The sequence below is a fragment of the Cricetulus griseus genome, chromosome 2 (genome assembly GCF_003668045.3).
Source record: "Cricetulus griseus strain 17A/GY chromosome 2, alternate assembly CriGri-PICRH-1.0, whole genome shotgun sequence".
Classification (NCBI taxonomy): domain Eukaryota; kingdom Metazoa; phylum Chordata; class Mammalia; order Rodentia; family Cricetidae; genus Cricetulus; species Cricetulus griseus.
In genome coordinates this window covers 22,694,683-22,719,194 of record NC_048595.1, presented here as the reverse complement: position 1 = coordinate 22,719,194, position 24,512 = coordinate 22,694,683, and the positions used below count along the sequence as shown (strand labels likewise).

Here is a 24,512-nt window from a genome sequence, read left to right as displayed (position 1 = left end):
AACGCTGAGAATTTCAGGCTATACAGTGAGAACCCACTTCAAAACCTGGTTTACACAGTGCACTTTACACCTATAAAAACCAAAGGTCACCAATGCTGCAGTACTCATTCATACCACAGCCTACAAACAGTAGCAGTCCCAACCTATTCTAAGTTCCTGCAATCTGTACTTGTGGGATTTCAGCTCTTCCGGACCCTTTACCTACTCAATGATAACGTTGTTGGGATCGAGGTCTTTCCCAGTTCCTTGGTTGACAACTTTCATGGAGAGGGACACTTTTATTCTATCATTTTTCATCTGAAAAAGACAAAAGAAGAGTCACCAAAACCCTGTGTGTGTGTGTGTGTGTGTGTGTGTGTGTGTGTGTGTGTGTGTGTGTGTGTGTGTGTATAGGGGGTGTTCATTTGGGTACATGTGTGCAGAGAGGCCAAAGATCAACATGAGGGTCATCCCTCTGGAACCTCTACCTTGTTTTGGTTTGTTTGTTTGTTTGTTTTGAGAACTGGAGCTCACCCATTCAGCCAGGATGGCTGACCAGCCAGTCTCCAGGATCCTCCTGTCTGTACCTCCTCAGCACTGGGATCATAGCAGTGCACCACACCCAGCTTTCCACTTAGGTGCTAGTAGTGTAACTGAACTCAGGTCTTCATGTTTGCATGGCAAGCAGTTGCCAACCAAGTTATGTTCCCAAGCCTCCAAACCCCTCAAGAACCCGACTACTGATTTGTACTACCTCAGAGTCAAGCTTGTAATCTTCATAACGAACATAAAATGGACTAAGCACTAAGTTAACAACACTGGAAGTTCAAAGAAGTAGAAAGGGCCAACTTAACGGCGGATGAGATATAGGAAATGACCTTTATCCATTCCTAACTTGGAGGCCAAACAGAGGCCAGCAGCCAGTGAAATGGCCTAATGACATGAGTTCAATTTCCAGGATTGACATGGGGTGGGGGAAGCGGGAGCTCCAGCAAGCTGTCCTCTGATCTGATCTCCACACATACTATAGCCTGCATGTGGGGATAGGTGCACAGAGAGCAGACACACACACCTACCTCAGCCTCCCAAATGCTAAAATAACGGTATGCCACCCAAACTAAGCTGTGCAGCCTTATAGCTACAAAACCTATCCCACTAAAAGCACTAGTTTTTCAGCTTTTAATAGTGTCATGGCTTTCTGCTTGCCATTCTCTGGTAGAACACAGCGGGTATGCATTTCCATACCTGTGTTGCCCACTCCATTAGATGGTGCCAAACCCTAGTGAAAATGACTGTAAATCGTTGTGTCCTTTCCATTCTGGCCCAAGCTGAAATGTACCTTACAAGTATTCTTTGAAGCTATGGTAAAGATGAAATCTCCTTTGGTTCTTTTCTTCCTGAACCTCAGGAGGAGAGTTTTATGAACACACACTCCTACCATCCTTCTATACTTTATGTTAATTCTCCTAAATCTGTAGGATAGACCACTAGAAGATTCCAACTCAAGATAGAAGACCGGGGCAAGGTTTAAAAATAAGAATGTCAGCCATCATGAACATTTACAGGGCAAGGTTTAAAAATAAGAATGTCAGCCATTATGAACATTTACACACTCACCATCAAAGAATCCCAATAAAAACTCAGCTTTTTACAATCCTTTCAAACCACATGAAGTTACAGGAAACTTTACCTCTCGGCCAATAAGCTTCACCCACACTTTGTCTCCAACATCTACTATCTCAGAAGGCTTGTCCACACGGCAGGATGACATGTGAGTTCGATGGACCAATCCTGGGCACAAGAAGAAATCAAAATTTATATTTTGACTACTTGGGCAGGAAAAAGAGCTAGGGAATACAGGGAAAATTTTTAATTTTCAATGAAAATATTACATAGACTAAAACTACAAACTAAAACAATTTAAGACCATTTTTTAACCTAATCAACCAACCAACATTGCTTAAATTACCTTACTTTATAGTATGGGTGTTTTGCCTACATATCTATCTGTACACCATGTGTGTGCCTAGTGCCCCAAGAAGGTGCTGGATATTCTAGGACTGAAGTTACAGACAGCTGTGTGCTGCCATTTTGTTTTGTTTTGTTGGTTGGTTGGTTTGTTTTTCAAGACAGGGTTTCTCTGTGTAGCTTTGGAGCCTATCCTGGCACTCACTCTGGAGACCAGGCTGGTCTCGAACTCACAGAGATCCACCTGCCTCTGCCTCCCGAGTGCTGGGATTAAAGGCGTGCACCACCAACGCCCGGCTGTGTGCTGCCATTTTGATGCTAAGAATCAAACACTGGTCCTCTGGAAGAGCAGCCAGTGTTCTAACCCCTGAGCTCTCTCTCTAACCCCAATAACTGCTGCTTCAATAGCTGCTGGCTGGGGTGGAGCTCAGTAGCAGAGCACATGCTGGAGCCAGGCTGGGGACACAATTCCTAGCATCAGAAGACAGAAGAAAGTAAAAAGCAAATGAAACACCATCCAGTGCTATAATATGCAATAAAACAAAAGCAACCACATAAATACAGTGCTGAATTTTGTTTTCTCCCAGTACTTGGGAGGCAGAGGCAGGAGGATCTCTGCAAGTTCGAGGCCAGCCTAGTCTATACAACTACACAGAAAAACCCTGTAAACAAACGGTCTCAGCTGGGTGGTGGTGGCAGCACAGGCCTTTGATTCCAGCATTCGGGAGGCAGAGGCAGAGGCAGAGGCAGAACTCACAGAACTCAGCCAGTTCAAGGCTAGTTTGGTCTACAGAGTTACAAGACAGCCAGGGCTGTTACATGGAGAAAGCCTGTTTTGAAAAACCAAATAAATAAACAATAGATCTTAAAAATTTTTAAGTGGTATATATAGCCAAGACTGGCCTTCTGACTCAACTACAGTACCACATACCCTGGCAAACCACTTTTTTAAAACTATTTATCATGTATATGGTGTTCTGCCTACATGTACACCTGCTTGCCAGAAGAGGGCACCAGATCTCATTATAGATGGTTGTGAGCCACCACGTGGCTTCTGGGAATTGAACTCAGGACCTCTGGAAGAGCAGTCAATGCTCTTATCCTCTGAGCCATCTTTCCAGCCTCCAAAGTACTATTTTAAATAGACTAAATTGACAACAATGCTTAGAAAACAATAACAAATATTGGTGAAAACAGAAAAATAAGAAACATCATTAAAGTAAGAATTAACTTTTAGAAGTTACTTAATAAATAATAACTACCAAAAAATGATAAGCCTGGGAGGGGAGTAGCACAAGAGTAGGAGTAGCACAGGGGCAGGAGCAGCACAGGAGCAGGAGTAGCACAGGAGCAGGAGTAGCAAAGTACACTTGCCTAACATATGTAAGGTCCTGAGTTTCATCTGAGCACCACAAAAGTACATTTAAACTATGTAATTAAAATAATTTTAACTTTGTCTGGGTATAGAGGCACACATCACTAATTTCAGCTCTTGAGCAGCAGAGAAGCAAGTGGATCTCCATGGGTTCAAGGCCGGCCTGATCTACATAGTGAGTTCCAGGACAGCCAGGGCTAGAGAGACTTGTCTCAGAACACAAAGCACAACAACAACATTTTTAAAATTATTCTTAAATTGTGTGTGGACATGTGAGTACAGGTGCCCACAGAGACCAGGGTGTCAGATCTCTCGGAGCTGGATTTACAGGTGGTGGAGAAACACCTGATGTTCTAGCAATTGAACTTGGATCCTCTGGGAAAAACAGTCCATGCTCTTGACCATTAAGCCATCTCTCCAGTCCCCTAAAATAATGTAAAAATATCCCTTTCCTGGCGGCTGAAGGTGGACTTCTTCAGAGAGCAACCTTCTTTCTATATTCCAAGGTGATCCCCAGCTGTGGGCACAAGGCAGAGTCTAGTCAAGCACAGTCCTGTATCTTCTTGACCATAGAAATTGAGTGGTTCAGAAACATTTCAACCTACTACAAAAAGCTGTCAATACCCATCTTGACCAGCAGGTGGCAGGAGTCTGTCAGAGGAAAGTAAAAAAAAAAATTGCTAATGGACAGAGCCTAGGAGTATAAATTGAGCTAAGTCAGGTCTGGTGGCACTCACATGTAATCCAAACACCTAGGAGAGAGGCCAGAGCTTGAGGCCATCCTGGGCTATGTAGAGATAACCTTTCTTTAAAAGCAGAACAAAACACAAACACCTAATACATCTGATACTAACCAAGGATGAAACTACAATTCCCCAGCAATGTTAGCCAAAAACATGTGTCTGGCCCTTTGCACCAGGAGTTCTGGCTAACAGTCTCACTACAACCACTTCTAGGAAACTGACCTAAGAAAATAATCAATTTGGATTGTGCTGTTCATCTTTGGCCATGAAGCAGACTCAACTACTTGCCTGAGCCCGGAATATTTGGGGCTGTATACATGCTGCCATGCCGCCACAATATATCCAGACAGGGGAATTTAAAAGCAACCTAACACCTAACATAAGCACAGAAATTATGTCAACTGTGGGCAGGCACTAGCCAAACATGCCAGTAATTCATTTCATAGTAAAAATTGGTCTAGTACTATACACACCTAGCATTTTCCATGGTAAGAACAGTACAATACAAAATTATATTGTGTATTGCAAATGCTAAATTGCTAAGGAATTGGCCGGGCGGTGGTGGCACACACCTTTAATCCCAGCACTTGAGAGGCAGAGGCTGGCAGATCTCAGTGAGTTCAAGGTCAGCCTGGTCTAAAAGTGAGTCCCAGGACAGCCAGGACTGTTACACAGAGAAACCCTGCCTCAAAAAAAAAAAAAAAAAAAAAAAAGTTTAGAAATTACCCAAAATAGTAACAATGGGTATGGTATCTCTGCTGGCTAGTTTTATGTCAACTTAACAGCAGATAGGATCACTTTGGAAGAGAGAATCTCAACCGAAAAAATGTCCACCAGACTGACCTATGGATCCAGGCAGGTGGTCCTTGCTACAAGAAAGCAGGCTGAGCAAGCCACAAGGAGCAAGCCAGTAAGCAGCATGCCTCCACAGCTTCAGTTTCAGTCTTGGCCTTCAGGTTTCTGCCTTGACTTCCTTCTGTAACGGAATGTGACCTGAGAGTTGTAAACTGAAATAAATCTTTTCCTGGCAGGTTGGTCATGGTGCACGCCTTTAATTCTAGCATTTGAGAGGCAGAGAGCAGTGGATCTTGGAGTTTAGAGGCTAGCCTGGTCTGCAGAGAAAGTTCCAGACAAAGCTACACAGAGAAACCCTGTCACGAAAAACCAAAACCAATGTTTTAGTTAGGGTTTCTATTGCTGTGAAGAGACACCATGACCACAGCAACTCTTACAAAGGAAAACATTTCATTGTAGTGGCTTGCTTACAGTTTCAGAGGTTTAGTGTATTATCATGAGAGACATGGTGGTCTGCAGGATGACATGGTGCTACAGGTGAGTCCTTACATCTTGACTCAGAGACAACAGGAAGTGGTCTGAGACACTGGGTAGTATCTTGAGCATATAGGAGACCTCAAAGCCCACCCCCACACTTCCTCCAACAAGGCCACAACTCCTAATAGTGCCCCTCCCTATGAGATTATGGAGGCCAATTACATTCAAACTACCACAATCAAAAAACAAACCAAAACAAAAAATCCTTTTCTCCCTAAGTTGTTTTAGTTATATCTTGTTGAATACAGAAGTACAGATGAACTTTTTCACTTACTTTTAAATATTTTATAATAAAGAAAATTTGGAGATTTACTTCTGAAGAAAATGAAAATAAGTATAATTATTTTGAGACATAAGTGAGGAATTGTGTCTAAAATAACTGCTCTCTCTAGTAAATTGATAGACTTTTTAGTTTTGTTTTTGAAACAGGTTCCTGCTATTCAGGCCAAGCTGGCCTCAAACTCATGAGGCCTGCTTTAGACTCTAAATGCACTTAAAAGCATCCACTACCTTGTCTGGCTATTGAAGAGTCAGCTCCTTCTCTCAAAAACTTGGGTATATACACATGAGTGTTTATATGTCTGAAGTTCAATGTGTTTATCTTTTTTATTGGGGCTTCTATTAAGAGCCACTGTTTTATTTATCTGTGGCCAGTGGGTCTGTTACATCTAAGACAGCTGATTCTACAGACTGATATTCTGTCTCCAAAATTCTTAATATGTTAATGTATAGATATAATATAAACTGTTTTTAATTAGGTCATCATATAATCTCCAAATTGAGTAAAATTCATGCATCTGGAGTTTTATCTCCCAACCATAATGATGTAATGAGCAGTCTTGCCTAATTGAAAAGTTTGAAAAAGAAATTCAGATCCCTGAAGAAAAGGGAAACCTCACACTTTGGTAGTTTTGGCTAAAATTGTTTCTGGTTATTGAAATTCATTCCACTCCCCTATCATTAATGTATAATGTGAAGGAAATTAACTTGCCTAAGATACCTAACAGAACATCGTATTTCTTCCCTAAAGCTGCAGGTCTACTTACTGGGAGTCACAAGGAAATACTGGTGTCCTTCTCTCACCAAGCATTATTGGTAGTCTTTTGATCTAGATACATTTGCCATTTCTGGCAGAATAAACGGTGAAAAATCAGAAACATTAAAATGATTACTCTCTCAAGCCAGGTGGTGGTGGCGGCGCACGCCTTTATTCCCAGCACTCAGGAGGCAGAGGCAGGCGGATCTCTGTGAGTTCGAGGCCAGCCTGGTCTACAAAGCTGCACAGAGAAACCCTGTCTAGAAACCTCCCCTCACCCTGCAAAAAGATCATTCTCACCCTCTGAAACTGTAAGCCCCAAATAAAGTCTTTCTTCTATAAATTGCCTCCTCTGTGTGTGGTGTCTTAGCACAGGAGAAGAAAAACAGCCAGCCAGGACAGCTATGCAACCTACATTTGTGTAAGAATACTCAGCGCCTACAAGTCAACAAAATTGCCAAACGTATCCCCATCGTTAACAGAGACAAGAAAAGACGAGCTCAGATGTTCCTCACATATACTGTTTCTGTCTTGTTTTGAGGCCCACGATTCCCTCAAACCTATCATCCTTATGCCTCTGTCCCCAGGACTGGAATTGCCACCAATCTAGGCTTGTGATTCCCAGCAATACTTTTGTTTCAAAGTTGGTTGAGTCCATGGACACAGAGTCCGTGGATACGTGGTCAACTATAACAGAAATGGGATTTGAATGAGACCATCAATGTCCTCACACCATAAAGATATGTCTCTATTTTCTATCACTGAGATACATCATTCTTTGTACTAAAAAGCAGAAAGAGCAGTCTGCCTGCAGGCAGTGGACTCATGCTGTCTATTCTAGTAGATGCTCCAAATGCAGAGATACAAAAATGCTTGACTTTCTCTCCCGAGACTGAATTCCAAGCCTTGCCAGGCAAGCACTCTTAGCACTGAGCTTTACTCTTGCCTTCTGTGCCTCATTTCTGACATGAAGCCACAGATGCCCAAAGGGCTTATCAAATTCATCATCACTTCAATAAACCCAACATGACAAACAGAATGAGTCCCAACTGAATGTCAGTAAAAGAAGAAAATAACATAACCCTGATACTTTGGAAAGAGCTGGTTGCTCAATCACTGTTTAAGAGAATAAGCTTATTACCACCCCTTAGAATGTTCTCCCATTATTTCAGGCTCAATAATAATCTCTTTCACAACTTCAACTGGCTAGAAAGCAAGAAGCTAAAATTGTTAATCCATGAGAGGACGGGTAAAATGCCAAAAAAATGGCAAAATGAAAGCTCTCTTTCTATACATTCCCTCTCTAGAATTTCCCGTGAGTCATCTCCAGTGAATAGCATATGACAACAATACAAACAGAGAAGTTAGTGCTTCATATCCTTTATCTGTTGGGAGTAGAGATACCGTCAAACATTTACTAATGCTAAATTGCAGGCAAAATGGATCCAAGGATGAACAAAAGACCGTTTTGTCAATCAAATAACCAGATTCTAAAATATGGGCATCATCCCCATTCCACAGATGAGGAAACCAAGACTAAAAAACAGAAAACAAAAAACAGAAAACAAAAAAACAATTCACCCAAGTCAAGAAACTAGTAAACTGCAGAGCTGGAACTTGAATTCATATATTTATGCAATAAAACTACTGTCTGTCTACTGTATCTCAGACACTGTGCTAGGCCCTGAGCCATCTCAACGGCGGCCTAGGGGAATTCAAGGCAGTCTCCCTCACTTCTTTACACTGCCTTCATTTGTTCCCATGTGTAGTTGTATGGGGCTCCACTGTTGACTACAACGGTCATTAGCAGCATAGTTATTTTACATTTGTTAAGAAAAAGTCAGCAGCTACTGAATTGGACTACACAAACAGCAAAATATAAAACATAAAAGCACATTTGGGGGCTCAGTGGTTAAGAGCATTGACTGTTCTTCCAGAGGTCCTGAGTTCAATCCCAGCATCCACATGGTGGCTCACAACCATCTGTAATGACATCTGGTGCTCTCTTCTGGCCTGCAGGCATATACATGCAGACAGAACACTGTATACATGATAAATAAATCTTTAAAAATAAAAATAAAAATAAAGAAGGGCCACACACATAAAAAAAAAAAAAAAAAAAAAGCACATTCGGCCGGGTGGTGGTGGTGCACGTCTTTAATCCCAGCACTTGGGAGGCAGAGGCAGGTGGATCTCTGTGAGTTGGAGATCAGACTGGTCTATAAGAGCTAGTTCCAGGACAGCCTCCAAAGCCACAGAGAAACCTTGTCTCGAAAAAAAACCAAACAAACAAACAAAAAAAAAAAGAAGTCCTCTTTGGTGTTCATGGTATTAAGGTGACAGAATGGGTCCCTAGAGAGTCTCTGGATGGGGGTGGTCACAGGAAGAATCAGTGATTTGAGGGCTGGCACATTCAGCCCCATCCATCGGTCTCCTGCCTACCAGGAATGGAAGAATGAGTGTGGGAAGAACCTCAGAACAATCAACCCTGCAGAGACCTGTGTAGCTCTGGGGCTGGTGAGGAGTATGCAGTGCTGGGTAGATATAGAGAGTACAGCAACGCCTTCACCTGACTCTACTCAGTCCTGTCCTATGTGTCCCTTCCACTATTTATTCCTGAACTGTGCATCTCTCATCATAAACTAGCAAAAGTAGGGAAATTGTTCTTCTAAGTTCTGTAAACTTTTACTTTGGTGTTTGGGGCTTTTGTTTGTTTGTTTGTTTGTTTGTTTGAGACCGTCTTACTGCCTTGAACTCAGAGATCTGTCTGCCTCCAGAGTGGTGTTGGGATTAAAGGTGTGCCTCACCATGCTCTGCTCAATATAATACCCTGTTTTAAAACAGGGTATCAAGTAGCCCAGGCTGGCCTCCAATCCATTATGTAGACAAGGCTGGACCAAATTTCAGAACCCCCTGCCTTTATTCCCCTGTGCTGGAATTACAGATGTACACCACACCTGGTCTACTTTATTAAATTACCAAACTTAAGGAGAGGGTCAAGGAAACCTCCAAGTTAGAACTGGCTGGTCATCTTTAGGAACACCTGAGGAGTGGCAATCCTGTGGATCAGAGGCCTTCTTACTATGGGATCTGATATTAATTCAGGGTTGATAATATCAGAATTGAATTGAAAGTTGTTGTACATAAGTTTGGTGTCCAGAAAAACTAATAAGAACAGATCAGTAACAATACAATCAGCACATAAAGTTTTATGGAGTGACACCAAAGAGCCAAGGATAGGGCCAGGGAGATGACGGTTCAGTGGGTAAGGTGCTTACCACCAAGCCTGATGGTAAAAGGAGAGCACCCCCAGCTATACTCTGATCTCCACAAAAATGTAATGGCATGTCCCCAAGCCACATTTGCAGAACAAAACAAACAAATGAATGTTAAAAAAAGGAAAACCTAGTTTTGATCTGGATACAGGCAGAGGTCTTCAACTCAACAGTGGTTAAAGAATTCTGAGATCAGAATCTGAGACAGTAATTCAAATTAGCACCTCCCTGAACTAAAGCCATTGCATTCTGATCAGACAGATCGGAATGATCAGCTGTGATTGGACCACAGCTACACCATTGCTCAGTCCTTTCAAGGTGGGACCTAATGCTATCCCCCCTTGAAGAAGCTAGACACACTGTAGGGGAGTCAACTGCACAAGTTATCCACAAAACCTACACATGATGCTAGGATTAAAGCTCACAGTTCCCACCTAATTATTTGGCTCCCTGAGCACTCGCTGTGAGTCTGGCACAGCTGTCAGACTGACAGATCCACTTGGAAGCTGTCTGCCACTATCACAGGCATTATCTGACAGGGAACAGACACAAGTGAGGTGAAAAGTGACTGCTGAAAGGTAGCAGGCTTTTCATCTCCACAAAGTCCCCAAAGTGTCACATAAATGCCCACATGAAATTGGTACTAGCAGCCATAGTGAGTACACTAACAAGCAAAATCTGTCTTTAGGCAGAAAGAGGTGTGAATCCTGGAGGGTGGGGGTGAGCTCCACCTCACTAAGTCCCAGCCAGCATAAAACAAGGAACTTAATTACAGGCTGCTGGCTGCCAGCTCGAAAAGCACTGGTAAGCCACTTAATGCGAGGATGAAATACACCGCACAGTGGTCTCCAAGGCTAATGGCACAGCTTTATGAGCCAAGGATCTACACAGCCTTCTGACAGGAAAAACTATAAAAGACTCCAGAAAGGGAAAAAATCCCTCCCCTATGTCTCCCTCTCAGCAAGCCAACTACATAGGCGGGCACTTGGAGGAGTCAGTATGCTCAATATTCTTCTGAACACACACGATCATTTAAAATCCAGAGGCTGGGTGCATACTCTTCAAAGGGGCAAGGGCGGGGCACACCACACAAAAACTCTACAGCTGGTTTTTAAAATTCTTAGTAATTTAGAAATCTTCCTATGTCAATAAATTGAGATCTGTCTTGTTTCACGTATGCATTCTTTTGTGGTTAATTTTTTTGAGACAGGGCCTCTCACTATGTAGCTTTAGGTGGCCTGGAACTCACTCAGATCCCGCTGCCTGTGCTTTCTGAGTGCCAAGATTAAAAGTGTATGTTACCATGACCAGCTTTTATTACGTTTTACTGATTTTTATGTGCGTGTGTGGGGGGGGACACTCATGTGGAGGTCAGAGACAAAGTGCAATAGTCAATTCTCTCTTCCTACCATGTGGCTTCAGGGTATTGAACTTAAGTCCTCCAGCTTGGTGGCAGGTGGCTTTACCCACTGAGTGATCTCACTGACCCTGAGTGGTTCTGTGGCAGGGTCTCGTCGCCCCAGCTGGTCTCCCACTCACTGCAATACTCTTTTCATAGACCCAGAGAGCTCGAATTAAAGGCATGAGCTATGATGCACAGCTTTGTTTCACAGCTCCTAAACCATGTGATCCAGATGAGATCCAAGTTCAGTCCTGCCTCTTGTGTTGTTTATGGGAATATGCTACAGCACCTGGCAAGACTCATTTTCATTCCCTCATTCCATAGTCTCTGAGATCCAGATACTTTTTGCTTGTGTTTGGAGGGATGGGTGTATGTGTATGTATGGCGTGTATGGCAGTGTGTGTGTAGGTTCACATGTGTGTGCAGGGGCCATAGAAGGTCATCAGGTGTCTTACTCTATCACTCCCTGCTACAGTGCCCTGAGTCAGGGTCTCTCCAAAGGAAGCTTTCGGTTCACGCTAGACTGGCTGGCCAGTGAGCTCTTGGGAGCCACTGTCTCTGCCCTCCAATGCTGGGGTTACAAGAATGTATGCCATGCCTGGCTTTTGATGTGGGTTCTGGAGATCTGGGCTTAATTCCTCATGTTTTCAAGGACATTTCCTTAGTTCTCCTACCCCCTCCTCCCATCCAAGCGAGGGTTTCTCTGTAGTTTTGGAGACTGTCCTGAAACTCATTCTCTTGACCATGCTGGCCTTGAATTTTCAGAGATCCACCTGCCTCTGCCTCCTGAGCGCTGGGATTAAAAGGGGTGCACCACCACCTGGCTCTTTAGCTCCTTTTTTTGTTGTTTTGGTTTTTATTTTTTGAGACAGAGTAGTCTTTGACTGCCCTTTAACTTGTGGCATCCCCCGCTTCCTCTGCTTTCTGGGTGCTGAGATTACAAGCTCGGGCCACTACATACTGTTAAATGCTTCTCCAGTCTTTTTAAAGAACAAACACCAATTTAGTGCTCATTTAGTAGAGGCTGGTAAGCTAAGACCAAGGCACACACATACTGTATATACATACATATTTGCAAGCAAAACACAAACTCTTTATCCCTATTGCTATACTGATAATAAAGTAAGACAAACAAGCAACTATGTGACAAATTTAAGTCCTATAGTGGGAATGTGGTGAGGCCATAGTGGAATGAGTGCAATGGAAGTGCTAAATTTCTGTTATGGGCTCCCACCTTGCTTCCGACAGCCTGGGATTTTGATAAAGGCTCCATAGTCTGTCACCATAGCAACCTATAAAGACAAAATAAAAAATCAATGTGGACAACCGAGAACCAATCTTTCCTTCTTATATTTTCACAGAGGATCTCAGGTAATGCAGGTCGGCCTCCAGCTCACTGAGTGGGCAAAACTGGGCATGAAGTAAACTGCCTTCTTCCCAGACCTTTTCATCCCTTCACCTGAAGCAATCACCATTTCAGCCTCATCACAACAAAACAAAAGGACTCAACAAGATGCTCACTTGCTCTGATGTTCACTAGCATTTTAATATTCACTACAAACAAACACTTCAAAAAATCCTCATGGCTGCACAGAGTTGATATTGTCGTTCCCATAAGACTGATAATAAGCTGATTCATGGAGAGACTACCTAAGTCCAGAACTCTAGAGTAGCAGCCCTGGAATCTGAACTCAGTCTTAATTACACAAGAGCTGTTCCTGGACTCCTTCTCATGATAAAACTGTAAGGGCCAAAGGCAATGTGACAGCTGTGATGTCTGACATCCTGTTTTCTCCTGGCAACAACTAGGAGTACGGATGGGAACACCCTGTGTGGCAGATGAGACGATAGAGTGAGTGAGTGCTTTGCAGTGCAAGGTGGCTTCTAACCCTAACTTTGCCATTTCCTACCTGTGGCCTAAGCTCCACTTGCTGCTATAGGTAGCAAAAGATAAACACCATGTTCCTGCCACTGGAGTCTAGCACATAATGTACATTCAACAGTGTATCATTTTTGATAACATAATTCAAGATGATGAAGTACAGAGAGACTAAGGCTGGTAGAATCAAGCTAGGGGCAGAATTTGGGTCCCTGGAGCCCAGGTAAAGTGCTTCACCAAACATCAGCATTACTCACTTCAGTATTAGATGGTATATTTTTTTAGGATTTCATTATCCTCTTTATCATTGTTTATTTACTATATTTTTGGTGTTTTGTTTCAATACAGGGTTTCACACTGTAGCCCAGGCTGACCTGAAACTGATGGCAATCCCCAGGCTCAGAATCTCAAGCACTGAGAATGAATGCACAAGCCACTATAACTGACTTTCTGCATGTTGTTGCCTTTTTTTGAGACAGGGTCTCACTATGTAGCTCTGACTGGCCTAGAACTCATTATGTAGACCAGATCAGCCTTAAACTCAGAGATATGCCTGCCACTGCTTCCTAAGTGCTGGAACTAAAGACATTCACATTAAAAAAAAACCAAACATTTTATTACTTTTATGTGTATGGTATGTTTTGTCTGCATGTGATTCTGTATACACAGCTTGCAGAGCTCACAGAGGCCAGAAGCAAGTATTGGATCCTCTGGGACTAGAGTTACAGATAGTTGTGTGATACCACACGGGTGCTGGGAATCAAACCTCGGTCTTCTGGAAGAGCAGCCAATGCTCTTAACCATTGAACCATCTCTCCAGCCCAATGCATTTAAAAAAAAAACAAAAACAAAAACACTTATTTTGTGCTGTGCAAACACATGCATGTGCCATAGCATGTGTGTATGGGGCAGTTCACAGAAGTCAGTTTTCTCCTTCCATCAGTTAATTTTAAGAATCAAACTCTGGTAGTCAGGCTTGGTGCGGAGTGCTGTTACTCACTGAATTATCTTGCGGGCAAATGGGAACATAGAGACAGGATGCTTGAACTAATTCTCTAAGACACGTCACAAAGGAAGGGTTATAACCCTAAAGTTCTATACTCCTGGGGTATACAGACAAACAAGCTATGAGAAAGTAAGGATCGAAAAGTTCCAAAACAAAAACAAACAAGCAAACAAAAAATAGTACAGTATTCAAATCATAACAAGGTGGAGCCAGAAGGGCTTTAAGAAAGTTATCAAAGGGGCTGGAGAGATGGCCCAGTGTCTAAGAGCTGCTGTTGTTCCCAGCACCCACATAACAATCAGTAACTCCAGTTCCTGGAGATGTAGTACTCTCTTCAGGACTCCAAGGGCACTGCATGCATGTGGTCCATAGATGCATACAAACAAAACTCCCTTGCACATAAAATAAAGATAAAGATAAAATTTTAAAAAGAAAGATATTAGATATTAGCTGGTCCAGCCAGGCACAGTGGTGCACACCTGCAGTTCTAACAGGAGGGGATGGGGGAAGGGGCAATAAGTATGAAGCAGGAAGACTGCCATAAGTCCAAGTTTACAGACAGAGTGAAATCCTATCTCAAAAACAACAACAAAGACATTAACTGGTCCAATCCTGTCATTTTTCAAATGAGATAAGGTCAGAGCTACAAAGCAATCAACCAAGTACACAAAGCAATTTGTTCTATGTGAAAATGGTCCCAGATGAAGAAGTGGTTCCCTATTTTTGGGGGGAAGGGTTGTTTTTGAGACAGGGTTTATCCATGGCTTTGGAGACTGTCCTGGAACTAGCTCTTGTAGACCACGCTGGTCTCAAACTCACAGAGATCCGCCTGCCTCTGCCTCCCGAGTGCTGGGATTAAAGGTGTAGTTCCCTTTTTTAAAAATTATTTTACATTTATTTATTTTAGGAATGAGTGTTTTGCCTCATGTACATGCACTATATGCATGCCTGGTGCCAGACAGGTCAAAGAAGGACACTGGATCACCTGGAATCAAAGTTACGGATAATTATGTGCCACCATGTAGGTACCAGAAAAAGAACCTGTGTCCTCTGTAAGAACAGCAAGTGCTCTTGACCACTGGGACATCTTTTCAGCCCTAAGACTTTCCACTTTTAGTAAAAATAAAAGCAAATGTTTTCTTTCTGTCTCACTAAAGCACTTTGATTGACATTTGCTTTAGGATTCCAAAGACCAGGCTGAGCAGTCTCTCACTGTATGACATTATTAAGTAGCACAGTCATCTGAAAAACTTAACAACAGCAACTGGAAGTTAGGGCCCAAACCACCTTGCTGCTGTAAATTAAGACAAAATAACTTCGCAATCCTGAAGCTCCAGGGTCACATTATCGTCTTTAGAGGTAATAACAGACTTTAATTTTGCATCTCCCAAAAGGAAAGGTTACTGTGCTTCAGAATAGACGAATCCAACTCTTTGGTAAGGAAAAGGTATTCTAGTACCAGGTGTTTCTATCACTGTGTCTCCTAAGGTGCAGTCAGAGTTGAAATGAACAGGATGGCACCTGCCACAGATGAGCACATAGCCTTCCTGGGTCCCAAGAATAGTCACTCAAATGACTCAGGAGGGCGGAAGGGGTAAATTCAGTAATTATCTCAACTGAAATTCAGAGCCTGGGTAAAATTAACTTCCATCTTTAGATAAGAGCCTGCATTGGCCTTGAAACTTGTTCTCCTCATAATGTAAACGATAAACCCGAGGCTCAGAGTTCCCGGTGCAAAGTTAGAGAGCAGTGATTTAATTTTACTCCAGTGATATTTCTACCACACCAACACTCATCACCCTCCAGCATTTCTTTGTCTGTGGCAAATCCAAGACAAACCCTAGCTCCCATTGCTGTCCTCACACCCGCACCATGCTTAGTAAGACACTGCAGCAAAATCTCAGAGGGTGAGAAGAGAATGGATATTGGCTTCTCATCTATTCAGTCTGCACACTGCTTCCATCCCTGCCAAGCCCATGAAGAGATAAATCCTAGAACACAGGCTGGACCAGTTTCTTCAAGGACAACTCGTCCTAGCAGCTGGAGGCACAGTCATTTTCCAATATTTATACAGCAGCTATGTGTGCCAGGTACCAAGCCAGAGTTTGAAATAAAAAAAAAAAGACAAAACTTTGAAAATACAGATGCCTAACCTGTTTTTAAAAGAATATGGGTTGCCAAGATAAATCACTACAAGCAGTTAGTGAATAAGACTATTACTGTGCAGCATGCAAACACCCTGACCTAACATCTACCTACCCACTGCCACTCACTTCAAACAATTCTCTCCTGCAGATTCCAGTTCCTGCATACATTTCAGTGCAGTCGTATAACCTCAGCTAGAGCTTGGCAAAAACAGACTAAATTGTCCAATTTAGGACCCCATGTTGGTCATTCATTAATCACTGGGTGGTTTCCTAGCTTCTGGGAAGCATCTCCCTACCCTCTAAAAGGAGTTAGTTTGATGGAGATATTCATAACACAGAATGTGTACATGTGCATTCATGGGCATGTGTCTGTATGTACTAACAAACTTTAGGAGTTTTGTTTGTTTGCCAGTTTTTAGATAGGGTCTTACTGTGTAGCTCTAGCTGGTCTAGGACTTATGTACACCAGGCTGGCCTTGAACTCAAGAGATTGGGCTACCTCTACCTCCCAAATGCTGGGATGAAATGTTGAGACAGTATACCTGTCCATTGTTTCCAATCTTAATGTAACTGGTTCTCCATGTAAATATTAGCTGATGAACTCACTCTGTAGACCAGGCTGACCTCAAACTCCCCTACCCCTGCCTCCCAGGATTAAAGGTGTATACTACCACGCCTGGCTTGTCTTTTGTTTTAATTGATTTGTTCTTGACAGAATTGATGGGGGAGGTCCTTTTGTATGCTATGAATATGTTTCTCTTATTGGATGAAGAATAAAGCTGTTTCAGACAATGGACAGGCAGGATGTAGCCAGGCAGGAAGCATAGGCAGGGCTACCAGACTAGGAGAATGCTGGGTAGGGAAATACAGAGAGTCACCAGGAAGATGCCATATAACTGCAGAAGGAGTAACATGCCGGAACATTATGGGTACATCACAGCCTCGTGGCAATACATAGTTTAATAGAAATGGGTTAATAATTAAGAGAGAGCTGGCCAATAAGAAGCCTGAGCCATTGGCCAAACAGTTTATAATTAATATAAGACTCTGTGTTTATTTGGGACTAAGGGGCCGCAGGTGGGACAGAAATCTTCGTACACACAGAATCTCACTTTGTAGCCCAGGCTGGATTGTACAGGTATGATTCCCTTGCATGAACTTCTCAAGGGCTGGGATTACAGGTTCACAGAAGTTTGTCTGGAAAACCGTCCCCTTACACCATGTGTTGCTGAAAAAGCAATCAGAACTATGAAGTCCTTCAGCATTCTGGAGGCGGAGGGAAGGGAATCACAAGTTCACAAGTTCCAAGTTGGCCTGGACTACACAGTGACTTCTAGACTGTCCAGTGTGTTGTCAACATAGCACAAGCTGGAGTTATTTGGGAAGAAGGAACCTCAACTGAGAAAATGCCCCCACCAGACTGGCCTATGGGACATTTTCTTGATGACTGATATGGGAGGTCCCAATGCACTGTGGGTGATGCCACCCTTGGGCAGGTGGTCCTGAGTTGTTTAAGAAAACAGGTTAAGCAAGCCATGGGGAGCAGGGCAAAACTGCCTCTGCTTCAGTTGCTATTTCCAGGCTCCTACCTAGAGTTTCTGTCCTGACTTCACTTATGGACTGCAATGTGGGAGTGAAAGTGAAACAAACCCTTTCCTCTCCAAGTTGCTTTCTGTCAAAACAACAGAAATCCTAAGAAAGACAGAGACCAACATAGGCTACTTAGTGAAGACCCTGTCTCAAAATCAAAGAAAAAATAAGAGGCTAGGTGTGGTGATGACATATACCTTTAATCCCAGCACTCAGAAGACAAAGGCAGGTGGGTCTCTGTGAGTTTGAGGCTAACCTGGTTTAGAGAGTGAGTTGTAGGCCAGCCAGGGCTACAAAGTGAGATCCTGCCTCAATAAATTATTTTTTGAAAAGATATGACATTCTCTCTTCTCCCAGACCATCCTTCTTAATAGTAACTCATAAGAAACACATTAGGCCAATCGTAGTAATTTATACTTGTAATTCCAACATGTGGGAGGCTGATACAGGAGGACTGCTGTAAATTGAGGCCAAGGCTTGACTAAAGAGTACATTTGGGACCAGTCTAGGCTATACAGTGAGACCTGTCTCAAAATCTCAAAATTAACCAAAATCAGGGCTGGCAAACAGCTCAGCAGGTATAGTGCTGGCCACCAAGCTTAACAACCTTAGTTGAAATCCTAATCCTCCTGCCTCCATCTCCTCAGTGCTAGGATTACTGGCTTGCACTATCACACCATGTTTTTGTGGTGCTGGGGACAGAACCCAAGGACCTCCTGCAGGCTGGGCAAGTGTTCTACCAACTGAGCCACATTCCTAGCTATGATCTGTTTTTGAAATATTATTCTGGGTGCAGTGTCATGAACAGATTGGAGAGAGGCTGCAACAGAAGTGGGCAATTCCAGTCAGAGCTAAGCAAGAGATGAAGCGCTTGGACTACGGGTAGCAAAGGCATAAATAAGCCTGTAGACTGGAGATATAATTAGGACTCAGAGAGGAACTAGACGGGGAAAATCAAGATCAAATCAAAGGGTGAACTCAAGGACAATGACCAGATTTCTAGCTTTGGCACCAAATGGATAACAATTCCATCTGCTAAAATGGAAAAAGACTGGTAAAGAAAGCCAAGTTAGAGATGCTTTCAGGCACTAAAATGAAGGTGTCAAGCACACAATAGTTTGTAGCATAGGGAAGGCCGCATATGAGTACCAGAGGGCCCAGTGACTTTCCCATTCAAGATAGCTTCATGTTTACAGGAGAATAACCGCAGATGCTTTCCTCCCTCAATATGTTCTTAATACACTCTAAAAGGGAAGTTTCAAAGTGCAAAACATACCTCTCCTTGAAAAATAGTATAGAGTGCAGGCAAGTTTTCCATGGTCTCAGGCCTTCCTGAATTCATCCTTAATATTCTATGGCTCCTCCATTTCTCTTCTGCTAAAGCTAATTCAAATGTCCTTTCAGAAAGAAACAACAATTAGAGAGATATCTGTATTAAAAAAAGAAATGAGGGGCTAGGGATATGACCCAATTCATTAAAGAGCCTGCTACACAAGCACGAGGACCTAAGTTGAGATCCACAGAAAGCCAGGCACAGAGGCACACGTCTGTCACCTCATGGGGAGGGGACAGAGACAGATGGATCTCAAGAATTCATTGACTGGATAGTCTAGCCAAACTATGGGCTCTAGGTTCAGTGGGTATGATGGTTTGAATAAAAATGGCCCTACAGGCTCATAGGGAGTGGCATTATAGGAGGTGTGGCCTTGTTGGAGGAAGTGTGGTCTTATTGGAGGAACTGTGTCACTAGGGGTGAGCTTTGAGGTTTAAGAAGCCCAAGCCACAGCAGACTCAGTGGCTCACTGTTTCTCCTGCTGTCTTCCGGATCAAGATGTAGAATTCTCAGCTCCTACTCCAGTACCATGTCTGTCTGCATGCTGCCATGCTTCACACCATGATAATGGATTAAGCCTCTAAACCATAAGCCATCCCCAATTAAATGTTTCCCTTTTTAAGAGTTGCCATAGTCACAGCATCTCTTCACAGCAATAGAAACACAAACTAAGACAATGGGTAACTGTGTCTTAAAAGGCAAAGAGGCCAGGAATGGTGGTGCACACCTTAAATCCCAGCACTTGGGAGGCAGAGGCAGGCAGAGCTCTGTGAGCTTGAGGCCAGCCTGGTCTACATAATGAGTTTTATGATAGCCAGAGATACATAGTGAGACCCTGTCTCAAACAAACAAACAAACAAACAAACAAACAAACAAACAAAAAGGTTAGGTGAAGAGTGATCAAGGAAAACACCTAACAATGACTTCTGGCCTTTACACATATCCCCACACATGCATGTACACCTACACACACACACACACACACACACACACACACACACACACACACACACAATAATAATAATGGGGCTGGATATGAAGGTCAGTGGCAGAGAGGTTCCCTACAAGGCAGCATGAAACCATAAGTTCATTCCCCAAAACCCAAAGAAAGAAATGTGCAGACATGAATAGCCTTCAAAAGCAATACCATTAGAAAATACCATTAGAACACACCATGTACTCTCACCCTTATCTCAGCATTTTACTTGTGAGCTTTCGGGAACCTGGATGTCCCTTCTTTCTGATTTGTTACTTAGAAGTTTTGTTTGTTTATCTGGGATAGTCACTGATTTTAATTTAAAGTTTGCTTATATTTGTGTGTGTGACATATGGGCATGCCCATATATTGGTATGCATGCTCACATGTGTTCATGGTGGCCAGAGATGTCAGGTTCCTACTCTATTACTTTCCAATTATATTCCCTTGAGAAAAGATCTCTCACTAAACCTGGAGCTAGGCTGGCAGTCATCAAGCCCCAGTAAACCCTGTTTCCTTCCCTACAGCACTGGATGTATACACACAAGTAACCACAGTTGGCTTTTTATGTGGACTCTGGGGTTTTGAACTCAGTCTCTCACACTTGCATAGCAAGTATCCTTACCGGATGAACCAACTTCTTAGCCTAGTTTTTTGGTTTTTGACACCAGAATTTTCCTATGTACCTCAGGTTGTCCTTGAACTTGTGGATATCTCCCTGCATCTGCCTCCTTGGTGCTGGGATTACAGGCATGTGCTACCTTGACTGGCTTTGTTCAGGACAGTTTTTTGTTTGTGTATAATAGATATCAAATCTAGATTCTGCATGTGCTAAGCAAGACTTGACCACTGAACTGCACCCCCAACAGCCACTGTTTTGAGATGTGGTCTCACTACACTGCCCAGGCTACTTCTAGACTCCTGCTGAACTCCTGAGATGATGCAATCTTCCTACCTGAAGCTCCCAAATCACCGCCACAGGGACGTGCCATCACATCTGGGTGGTTTCATTCTTTTTATTACTACTACTGTTATTCATTTGTTAGGGGAAGACGTTTGGAAGAAAGGGTATGTGTGCCTAGATCTGATACACATCAGAAAGAGACATCTCAGACCAGTGTGGTGAGGGATGTTTTTAATCCCAGCATTTGGGAAGCAAAGGTAGATCTCTGAGTTTGAGGCCAGCCTGGTCTACAGAGTTCCCAGGACAGCCAGGGCTACATAGAGAAACCCTGTCTTGAAAAAAAAAAAAAACAAAACAAAAAGGCACACACGTAAGAATGGTAATAAGAAAAGAATGAAATACATTTTTGTTTTGTTTTGTTTTTCATGATAGGGTTTCTCTGTGTAGCTTTGTAGACTAGGCTGGCCTCGAACTCACAGAAATCCACTTGCCTCTGCCTCCCAAGCTGGGATTAAAGGTGTCCGCCTCCGCTGCCTCCGCTGCCGCCGCCGCCGCCGCCGCCACCACCACCTGGCCACAAAATACATTTTAAGACACAGGTTCTGTTCTTATTATGTCACTAATGATGAAGGGCCTCTGGGAATCAGATCACTAAGCTTTTGCCAGAAACCTAACAATGAACCTGGGTGTAATGGCCCCTGCCTGTATTTTCAACAACCCGAGCACTTGGGAGGCCTAAGGCAAGAGCCAATCAATGAGTCTGAGGCTAGCCTGAGCTACACAGAAAGTCTGAGGCCTATGATTGGGGATATAGCTCAGTAATAGAGTCCTTGCTTAGCATGCATGAGTAATTAGGTGGGAAGAAGGAACAAAAAGTTCAAGGACAGCCTCATAGTGAAACCTTGTCAGAAAACAACAAACAAAAAAAAACCAGAACCCTAGTAACAGTAGAATTTATTTGATTCCAGAGTCTAATGATATTGGCCAGTATTCTAGACAGAGATCTGGAAAACATCAAAAAGAGAAGTCTTTAATCCCAGCACTTAGGAGGCATAGGCAAATAGCTCTCTGAGTTTGAGGCCAGCTTGGCCTACATAGTGAGCTCCAAACTAATCAAGGTTATACAATAAAAAAGGAAATTTTATTTATTTTATTTTACATGTGTGCAGGCACCACAAAAACTAGAAGAGCATCAGATCCCTTTGAACTGGAGTTAAAATTGGTTGTGAGCCATCTAATGTGGGTACCAGGAACTGAACCCTGGTCCTCTGGAAGAGCAGCTAGAACTCATGATGGCTAAGCTGTTTCTCCAGCCTCTCTATGTGCTTCTAATATATAAAATATACAATTTCGGGGGCTTGTAAGATGGCTCAGTCATAAAATGCTTGCCATGCAATTATGAGAACCTGAGTTCCACCCCCAGCACCCAAGTAAAACAACTGGGCACGGATGTGTAGGCTTGCTGTAACAGGACTCAGGAGGCAAGGACAGGAGGGTCCCTGAGGCACAGTGGCCAGCAAATCTAGTTGAATCAATGAGTACCACATGTAGTGAGAAAAATTGATGGGAGATTTTTCTGTACATATGTTTCTCTTATTGGTTGATGAATAAAACACTGATTGGGCAACAGAAGCAAGAAGATAGGCAGGGCTACTAGACCAGGAGAATTCTGGGGAGAGAAGGCCGAGAGAGGCCTCAGGAAGAGACTCCATGTAGAGACCACGAAGATAGGACACGTCAGGCATTCTCTGTAAGATAAGGCCATTTAGAAATACATAGATTAATAGTTATGGTTTAATAATTAAGAGAGAAGTAGCCAGTAAGAAGCCCTAGCCATTGGCCAACAGTTTTATAATTAATATAGCGTCTGTTGTGTTTATTTGGGGCAAATCAGCTGCGGGACCAGGCTGGAAAGAAACTCCAGCTATAAAATATTGCTTTAATGAAGTAGAGAGCAATTTTAAAAGATCTCGGATGTCAGTCTCTCATCTGCATAATACATATGCATGCATACCTGCACACAAGAACATGTACACACAAATAAAAATACACAGGATGGAGGCTAATCTATCCATTATTGAGATTATTTTTAAGTTTTATAGGCTGAGCATTGGTGGCACATGCCTTAATCCCAGCACTTGAGAGGCAAAGGCAGATGGATCTCTGTGAGTTCAAGGCCAGCTCAGTTCTACAGAGCGAGTTCCAGGACAAACTCCAAAGCAATACAGAGAAACCCTGTCTCAGAAAAAAAAAAAAAAATTAAGTTTTATAGTCTGAATGCCACTTCTCTTATTTCCTGGCTATGTGGTCTCATCCCCAGACTTTTCCTTCTTCTTGCCCAGCATCCCTTGCCTCACATGCCAGAACAGGTGCTATTAATTTGAATTCTATGGTTTTGTTAAGAGACCTTTATTAATCCCTACAACACTTGAAAAGCTAATTAGTGAAGTACAGAATCTGTAATAGCACTGGGACAGCTAAATTGAGGGCAGACATTGTAGTTCCTCTCTACACAAAGTCATGGAAAGAGCAATACTTGGGGAAATAGATCTAAGTGGTTTCCTGCAAAATTAGGCTGTGAGTGTGAAGAGGGCTGGAGAGATAGCGTCAGCAGTTAAGAGCACTGGCTGCTCTTCCAGTGGAGCCAGGTTCTATTCCCAGCCCCACAACAGTATGGAACGCTAGTCCCAGGGGATCTATGCCTTTTTCTGACCTCTTCAGGCACCAGGTTTATACATGAAGCACATACATACATTCAGGCCAAACATCCACACACATAAAATGACAATTCTAAAAATCAAAACTCTAAAGTGTATGAAGAGCTACTTCTAAAGCTTTCTTTTTTCTTTTGGACAGATTCTAAGTAGCCCTGGCTGACCCGGAACTCTATGTAGACCATACTAGTCTCCACCTCACAAATACCCACTGCCTCTGCCTCCTGAGTCCTGGGATCAAAGGTGTGTACCACCACTACCTGCCTAAAGCTTTTTTGTTTGCTCCTCCCACAGAACAGAAACCTTATGTAGTTTTTTTTTGGGGGGGGTGTCTTGTTTTTCTTTTTGTAATACTAAGGATTGGACCAGAGGCTACATCCCCAGTCCCTGGCTTTGTAAGCTAGAATCTCACTATGTAGGGGCTAGAAAGATGGCTCAGAGGTTGAGAGTATGTGTTACTCTTCCAGAGAACTTGGAGTTCAGGTTTCTAGCACCTACATGGTAGTTCACAACCATCCATAACTTCAATTCCAAGAGACCTGATGTCCTCTCTAATTACTGCTAGCACCAGGCATTCGAGGTACAAATGCATACATGCATGCACTCAGGAGACAGAGGCAGGTAGACCTCTTGAATTCAAGGCCAGCCTGATCATAGTGAGTTCCAAGAGCTACAGAGTGAGACCCTATGTGGAAAAACAAAAAGAAAAGAAAAAAATGCCCTAAAAATTTGTCAATGAGACATTTTTTTCAAATTAGGTTCCCTCCTCTCAGATGATCTCATCTTCTGCGAAGCTGACATGAAACCAGTCAGGATACTCACACACATAAAATAATTTTTTTTTGAGACAGAG

General features: G+C 42.9%; 1 protein-coding gene across 6 annotated transcripts in view; it reads right to left on the bottom strand.

Annotated features, from left to right (window-relative positions):
- The window catches only part of Zcchc17 (zinc finger CCHC-type containing 17), a 47,449-nt gene that overhangs the window by 21,114 nt on the left and 1,823 nt on the right, over positions 1 to 24,512 (bottom strand). For 2 of the 6 annotated variants that reach the window (XM_027399429.2, XM_027399431.2), the window contains exons 2-5: positions 19,009 to 19,129; positions 12,345 to 12,402; positions 1,670 to 1,770; positions 206 to 297 (exon numbers count right to left, since the gene is read on the bottom strand). In XM_027399429.2, coding sequence (XP_027255230.1) covers positions 206 to 297; positions 1,670 to 1,770; positions 12,345 to 12,402; positions 19,009 to 19,074 — 317 coding nt within the window. In that variant the 5' untranslated portion in view covers positions 19,075 to 19,129. Of the gene's footprint in view, positions 1 to 205; positions 298 to 1,669; positions 1,771 to 12,344; positions 12,403 to 19,008; positions 19,130 to 21,436; positions 21,475 to 24,512 lie in introns of those variants that run through there. The other 4 variants (XM_027399430.2, XM_027399432.2, XM_027399433.2 and 1 more) reach the window with 4 other exon arrangements.